The sequence below is a fragment of the Vanessa cardui genome, chromosome 24 (genome assembly GCF_905220365.1).
Source record: "Vanessa cardui chromosome 24, ilVanCard2.1, whole genome shotgun sequence".
Taxonomy (NCBI): domain Eukaryota; kingdom Metazoa; phylum Arthropoda; class Insecta; order Lepidoptera; family Nymphalidae; genus Vanessa; species Vanessa cardui.
Genome location: NC_061146.1, coordinates 10,911,289 through 10,918,349, shown reverse-complemented (window position 1 = coordinate 10,918,349; position 7,061 = coordinate 10,911,289). Strand labels below are relative to the sequence as shown.

The 7,061-nt window shown below is 35.2% G+C and overlaps 1 protein-coding gene across 1 annotated transcript in view; it reads left to right on the top strand.

The window, feature by feature from the left end:
• The first annotated feature begins 533 nt into the window (after window positions 1-533).
• Window positions 534-7,061, top strand: part of LOC124540322 — a 147,796-nt gene continuing 141,268 nt past the window's right edge. Inside the window, exons 1-2 of the mRNA XM_047117809.1 lie at window positions 534-591; window positions 3,541-3,677. Of these exons, the coding sequence (XP_046973765.1) occupies window positions 3,555-3,677 (123 nt within the window). The 5' untranslated portion in view covers window positions 534-591; window positions 3,541-3,554. The remainder of the gene's footprint in view (window positions 592-3,540; window positions 3,678-7,061) is intronic.

Here is a 7,061-nt window from a genome sequence, read left to right as displayed (position 1 = left end):
AAGTTATTCATATAATTTTTACTACAGCTAGTACTCTATACATAAGTCGAGTTAAATGCCCTATTAGTCAGGTTTTTCCTAACTATTTAAAATTTTAGATTGCATAGTATCCATTAAATAGAAATCTGTAATAAAATTAATGCAAATGTCTGTCTTACCCTATCTGGGTAAAAACCACCCAATCATCAAATATTTCACTGTCATCACCATTATTCAGTACTTTTGCGTTGATGTTTAAATAGGAAGCCAGTAACAATAACATAACATATACAGGACATAACATCTACTAAGGTAAATGGCGCTTTGACAACGTAGGGAATGGTTACATTTCTTAAAACGCCAATAACTACCCAAAAACAGAAGAGCACATTTTCCAATCTACCTACTTATTAAATATTTAAAAAAAATCCGAAGAGAAACATTATTAGCGTAACAGTTATCAGTATTTTCGTTAGCTCATCTACCATGTTATTTCCTCCATAAATATTTAAATACATAAAATACATGATATATTTTGTTTGTTTCAGTCGGATGGGCGTAATCAGGCTTCCAAGATCCAATCATCTCGCCCCTCCCCTGAACACGCCGCAGGTTTGGCTAATACACTTACTCAGTTGGTAATCAAATCGCTCACCAGAACTCGTTTCTTTAAGACTAATAAATAAATCTCTACACAGATTAAAACAATGTCGCTTAGATCTTTTAAGTAACGTAAAGCATTGCATGCAATTTTCATCAACAAAAAGAATTATTCAAGGGGAAGGTTTGTGTGTAGATACGTATAGTAGCGTCGATTTTCAAGTTTTGTAGCTGGAAAAACAATCGAAAATATTTCATTTTATATCTAGTTAATCCATCTCAATAGATCTATACTAATGTATAGATCTATTTAATTCTCAAGCCTTAAGTAAATAGATCTATACTAATGTATAGATCTATTTACTTAAGGCGGGCTCGTTTTAAATTACGTTTGTTAATCTAATGAACTTAACAAATACAATTTAATTTGTATTTCTTTCCTGTAGTCTCACGCACCCTTATGATAACAATTGTATCTATTTTCTTCTAAGCACGATGTCATCCATACGACTGCATGCCAACAGTAATGACAGCGGCTGTCCTTGACTGAATAAATTTAAAAAGTATATCAAAATCAAAATAAACTTTATTCAAGTAGGCTTTTACAAGCACTTATGAATCGTCATTTTACAATTAAGTGAAGCTACCGAGAAGAACCGGCAAGAACCTCAGCAGTTACTCTTATTCAACATCTAAAAATACAAAGTAATGTTATTTAGTACAATTATTTAAAGTAATATATCCTGCTTGGAAGTCAATAGGTATTAACTCCATGCTTTTTTATCATCTACGAAATCTTGTATCGAATAATATGCCTTTTTTTACCATTATACTTTGGAAAGTAGATTCTATCAATAAGAATCGATAACTCAGGAGTTACTTTCGCAATATTTATATTACAATAAAATTTAGATATGCATACCCTGCCTAGAATAAAAAAATGCTACGCCCATACTTTATTATCTTTAACGTAATCTTGTATTGAGTAATATTTTAGTAAGCCTTTATTAATGTTTTCGGACATGAATTTAAAATGTTTATATCTTCCATCGCCATGCGCCCCCAACCTTGAGAATTAAGTTATTATGTTCTTCTTGTCCTGGAATGGATTACTGGTACATCTAATTTAAAGAAAACTATACTAAGGAGTTTTTTCGGCTTTGCACAAAGGTCCCAAGTAGATATAATTTTTTACCTACGTTTTACCTAATTGCGTCATAGCGTAACAGCCAGACGAAAATATCACATATCCATGTATAAAATAGAAATAGTAAAAGTTTAGTTAGTAAACTTTAGAAACACTTATTCCTTAATCCAGTCACTTGAAATGAAAAAACTAGAATATTAAATTGTTTTGTCAACAAAACTTCCCATACTCTATCGTACATAATAATTAATCAACAACAGCCTGTAAATTCCCACTGCTGAGCTAAAGGCCTCCTCTCCCTTTGAGGAGAAGGTTTGGAACATATTCCACCACGCTGTTCCAATGCGGGTTGGTGGAATGCACATGTGGCAGAATTTCTATGAAATTTGTGACATGCAGGTTTCTTCACGATGTTTTCCTTCACCTTGTGCTTGTCTGGGTTTGAACCCGCAATCATCGGTTAAGATGCACGCGTTCTAACCACTGGGCCATCTCGACTTGAATAATTGATTAGTCCAATCAATTGGTATATACGAGCTTAAAATTCACTAATGAGATTTAGCTTAAGATAACAAATATAGACGAGTAAAACATTGTAAAATTGGTAAACAGTGACCTCGCAATACAGGATCCTATTTTTGAGGAGACTACTCTTCGTGGGAGCGTTATCTACATGTTCAAACACTTGTATACGAACCAATCACAAATGCTAACAAACGCCGTGTTAGCATTTGTGTAGGACGCATCCTTACACGAGCGGACTCCCACGGGCCGCGACGAAAATACACAATTCGCTTGACACCACTGTAAATATGGCATTAAAATTTGTTCATAATTTTTTGGACTTTTAAACCTCCCCGAATATTTCTAAGTGACAAATAAGGAGTCTCGACTTATGGAGCGAGGAGCTCCGAGATTTTTCTATCACGCTATTCTAATGCCATTTAGTAAATACGCAATTTGCAGAATTTCTTACGCATTGTGCTGGTTTCTTCACGATATTTTTGTCCACAGTTGACAGTCGAACACAAATTAAAGTATCTGCTGTTCATCGGCAGATGTGGAATTCATTTTGAGTTCTGAATAAATTATAAAATCAATAAACAATATATTGTCAATATATATTTTCATTTTAATTGAAAGTTAACTTAGCCACAAAACATCCAGGGGTCCCGCAAAGGCATGCCTGTCTTGCGGATACCAACTACCGGTTACTTCATATGTTTAAACAAGAGCTCGGACTGTATACGATTTGCTTATAGAATGACGAAATCAAGATATTGAATGTTGCTTCTCAATATATATTGTGTAATGTTTTGTATGTACGGAAAAATAATAATGTTTTTATGAGAAAATATGATTCTCATAACATTGGGACAAAGAACAATCTTGTTACTCCTGCTACTCGACTGCATAGAGTCAGAAACTCTTTTGTGGGGCAATGTATACGCTTCTACAGCAGGATCCCAGAAAGGATCTCAGATTAAAAAAGGATCCCAGAAAGCGTTCAAAATGCTTCTGTTGCCAAATTTTAAAAAATGCTTGTGTGCTAAAGTTACTATACAATTTGTGAGTTTATGTTTTGGGAACGAAACGATCGCCTCCTGGCTAGTTCTATTTATATAAAATGTGTATTTAATTAATTTGACAAAAAAAACCCGCTGTGTTTCTTTCGCCGCTTCTTCTCAGGTCCTCGTGTTTCTTTTTCCGAACTGGTGGTAGTGTTTAATTTGACCATCAATAAGAAATTGTAATGCTTCATTGAATAAAGTTATTTGAGTTTGATTGTGTTGATAAGGAACCTCTCGTGATAGGTGCAGAAGGCAGTATGACAGTGGCCCGCGGTGACGGCTCCCCGGAGCGGCTCGGCGGCGCGCTCCGTCGGCTCCATTACCGCGCCACGCGACGAGCCCACTCCGCCGCAGCCAGGCATCACTCATCAACCCCCAAGGTCAGTGACCCGACGCGATAACGAAGCCAAAAATATGTAACCCAATCCTCCAATTCTTCATAATTAAAAAAGCGTTCCTCATAATTAATTAAAATATTACATTCCAATTTTTTCCAATTATATACCGAAATATTTATATAAGCTTTGTCGAAATTCACTGTCATTAAATAGGTTTATAATTTTTTTCTTTCATTCTTTCTTCTAAAACTTTATCTCGATTCGACCGCGTACCCAAATTCGAATTTACTAAGGAACTCGTAAAACGCAGATACCTGACACATCAGAAAATTTTATATCGTGGATCTTTCGACCCGAAAAGGTGCCCCGTATTACTTTCGTATATTTTATTATGATTTGAAAGATGAACTATAAGGGGAAGAAAATGTTTTTCCGTTATTCAAATATTTTGTATCGAAACTGTCAGTGTTGTGTCACGGGTTTTATTGTCATCCATTCCACGTGAATGCTCGTCCATTGAGACGGCGCTTCGCAATCTGGGCTTACTTGTAATGGTTCTGTAAATATAAACGATTGGAGTTATTATTTGGGAGAACTTGAGCGAAGCGATCTATCACAGTATTTTTTTGTTGAATTTGTGAAAAGAAAAGTCTTAGCACGCCATGAACATTGGCGCTTTAAGAAATATTAATCATTTGTAAAATCCTCAATATGCCACCAACAATAAGAAAAAAGAGGTCTTATCCAAAATGTTACTTGGTGCTAGGGTTTTGTACAAGCCCATCTTGGTACCAACAAATCATCAGATATTCTACCGCCAAGCAACAATTATATTGTTGTGTTTGATTTGAAGATTTAGTGAGCCAGTGTAACTACTGACACAAGGAACATAGCATATTAGTTCTCATGAAGCACTGGCGATCTAAGGAATAGTTACATTTAACAAAACTCATTTATATGAGTGCTTGTATGTCAACCTATAAAAATAATTTCCTAATGTGTATTTGGCGTAATTTAAAAAAAAGCACAATGCTTGAAAGCCGTAATCGTGATATTAAATTTGTGTCTGTAAACAGTACATTTTGTACAACACTCATACTAATGCACACCGATATAATTTAACTTGGAAATATGTAAACAGATCTGTATTCGATCATCCAAAACTAAAAGATATTTGTAATCTGAGAACTAGAGATTCCTTGAGGGATGTCTTTTGTGATATGTGACGCCTAAATATATACTGACAGGCATTTTATATACACGATAAGTAAAGACAGTATTTGGTAGTGGGGCTTTGTGCAAACCCGTGGGAGCAGGTATCACTTACATCAGATAATCTAATACCCAACTGCGACATTTAGTATTGCTGTGTTCTAATTTTAAGGGTGAGTAAGCCAGTGTAACAAGTACAAGGGACATAATTTCTCAGTACCAAGGTTAGGGGTGCATTGACGATATAAAGAATGGTTGTAAAATTTTACAGTTTTAGTGGTGGGTTGTGGCGCCACCAGGTGGCTCATTCGCCAATCAATAACATTAGAACACATTGTCTTTTTCCTTCAAAACCGAATAATAACTTTTAAACCAATTTTAGTTTAATGTTTACATTCTCCTGCCTCAGATAGCACGGTCATATTCATAGCAATTGGTTCCAGAATTGAACTTCCGTCTCTCACACCCTTGCTCATCCCACTACCAACCCTTATGTAGTTTCTATCTCTAAGCCATTAGATATTAGATTATTGATTCTACTAGTTACGAAGATCAATTATATTCTCAGCTATAATAATGACCTATTTTATTTAAAATAAAGTGCCTGCTATTATACTGAATTGTCATTTAAATTGGTTTATGTGGTAATTAAGCGTAGACCAGTCATTATTATTAAATTAATGCTCCGGGAAAAAGTAGCAATTACTTAGTGGGACGTTAGACTTAACGTCTCAGTGGGAGCTTGGTTTGGTACCAGTTTACAAATTTTTGGTACATCCGTTGCAGGAAATTTAACTTCAACTTCTAAGCATCAAGGTCCATTATTGATTAACGTACATATTTACAATTAAACACAATCGTTGGGAATTGCAATCTATATTTTCACTGAGTTGAGGAAGATGGATTTTTGCGCGAATATCTGGTATGTATGACTAAATTCGTGGTAGTGCTTAGACTTCAACCACTGAAATTTGAAATTGGAGCATTAGCTTCTTCGTAAATATACTGCTATCTCTTTTCATCGGGCTCGAGCTCTGCAAGTCCATTCGGAAACTAATGTCAGTCTTATTTAATTACTGATTAAAGATCAGATCAATATACAACAGCACGTAATATAATAACAAGGCTCAAAAGAAGAAATTTGGAAATCCCTTTCCTTATGGTATTCTAAGCGCAGTCAGGACAACATCACATAAATTACTTTGATCTCAATGTAAGTTGCTAAAGCACTTGTGTTATGGAATATCAGAAGTAACGACGGTAGCACGAACACTCAGACCCAAGACAACATACAAATCTTATCAATGTTTTCTATATTGGCTCGGCCGGGAATCGATCCCAGGACTTCGGAGTGGCTCATGAAAACTAGTGTACATTTCTCGACCACGGAGGTCGTCGAATATAATATAAGTATTACATATAATACCATATACTAGACAAAATATTAAAACACAACACGCGTTAATATCACGGAGGATTTGTAATAGAGCACTTTGTATGCGCCTGAAAGGTCACACGACGGGAAACTTCGGCAGTCTTTCCTAACTCGAGCATTAGAGTTTTGAGGGTGAACACGATCGGAAATACTCATACTATAAATATATCATGTTTCGCATTCAATTGAAATGTCAATACCTCAGTAGCAGTATGAAATAAACCCAAAACAGATTCATAAATCACATAAAACTATGCTTTATTAAGGTAGGCTTTTACAAGTACTTTTGAATCGTCATTTTACAATTAAGTGAAGCTACCACCGGTTCGGAAAGTAGATTCTACCGAGAAGAACCGATAAAAAACTCAGTGGTCTCTTTTTCAAAATTTAAAAATTATATTAAGTATATAAAACATTAGCTTCTCCCCCACGGCTTTGCGCGTTTTTGAGGGGGAGAGGGAGCGTTAGGGATAAAAGGTATCCTACATGACATTCCAGACTATAATCTATCTCTGTGCTAATTCCATTTACGTCAGTTCTGGCGTCATCGAGAAATAAGTATCCATCTCTCCAAACTTTCGCTTTAATTTAATGAATAAGATTAATTGTTATTTTATCGGAAACAAAAGCATTTGTAAATAAAATTAAATCTGAGATTCAATAAATAACATTCGTTTACGTGATGGAATTTTTGGACACCAAAAATTCCATTTCCATTCCAGAAAATGATGCTTAGGATTGTAAAGTGGACCACATTACAATCCTAAGCATGAGTTGCT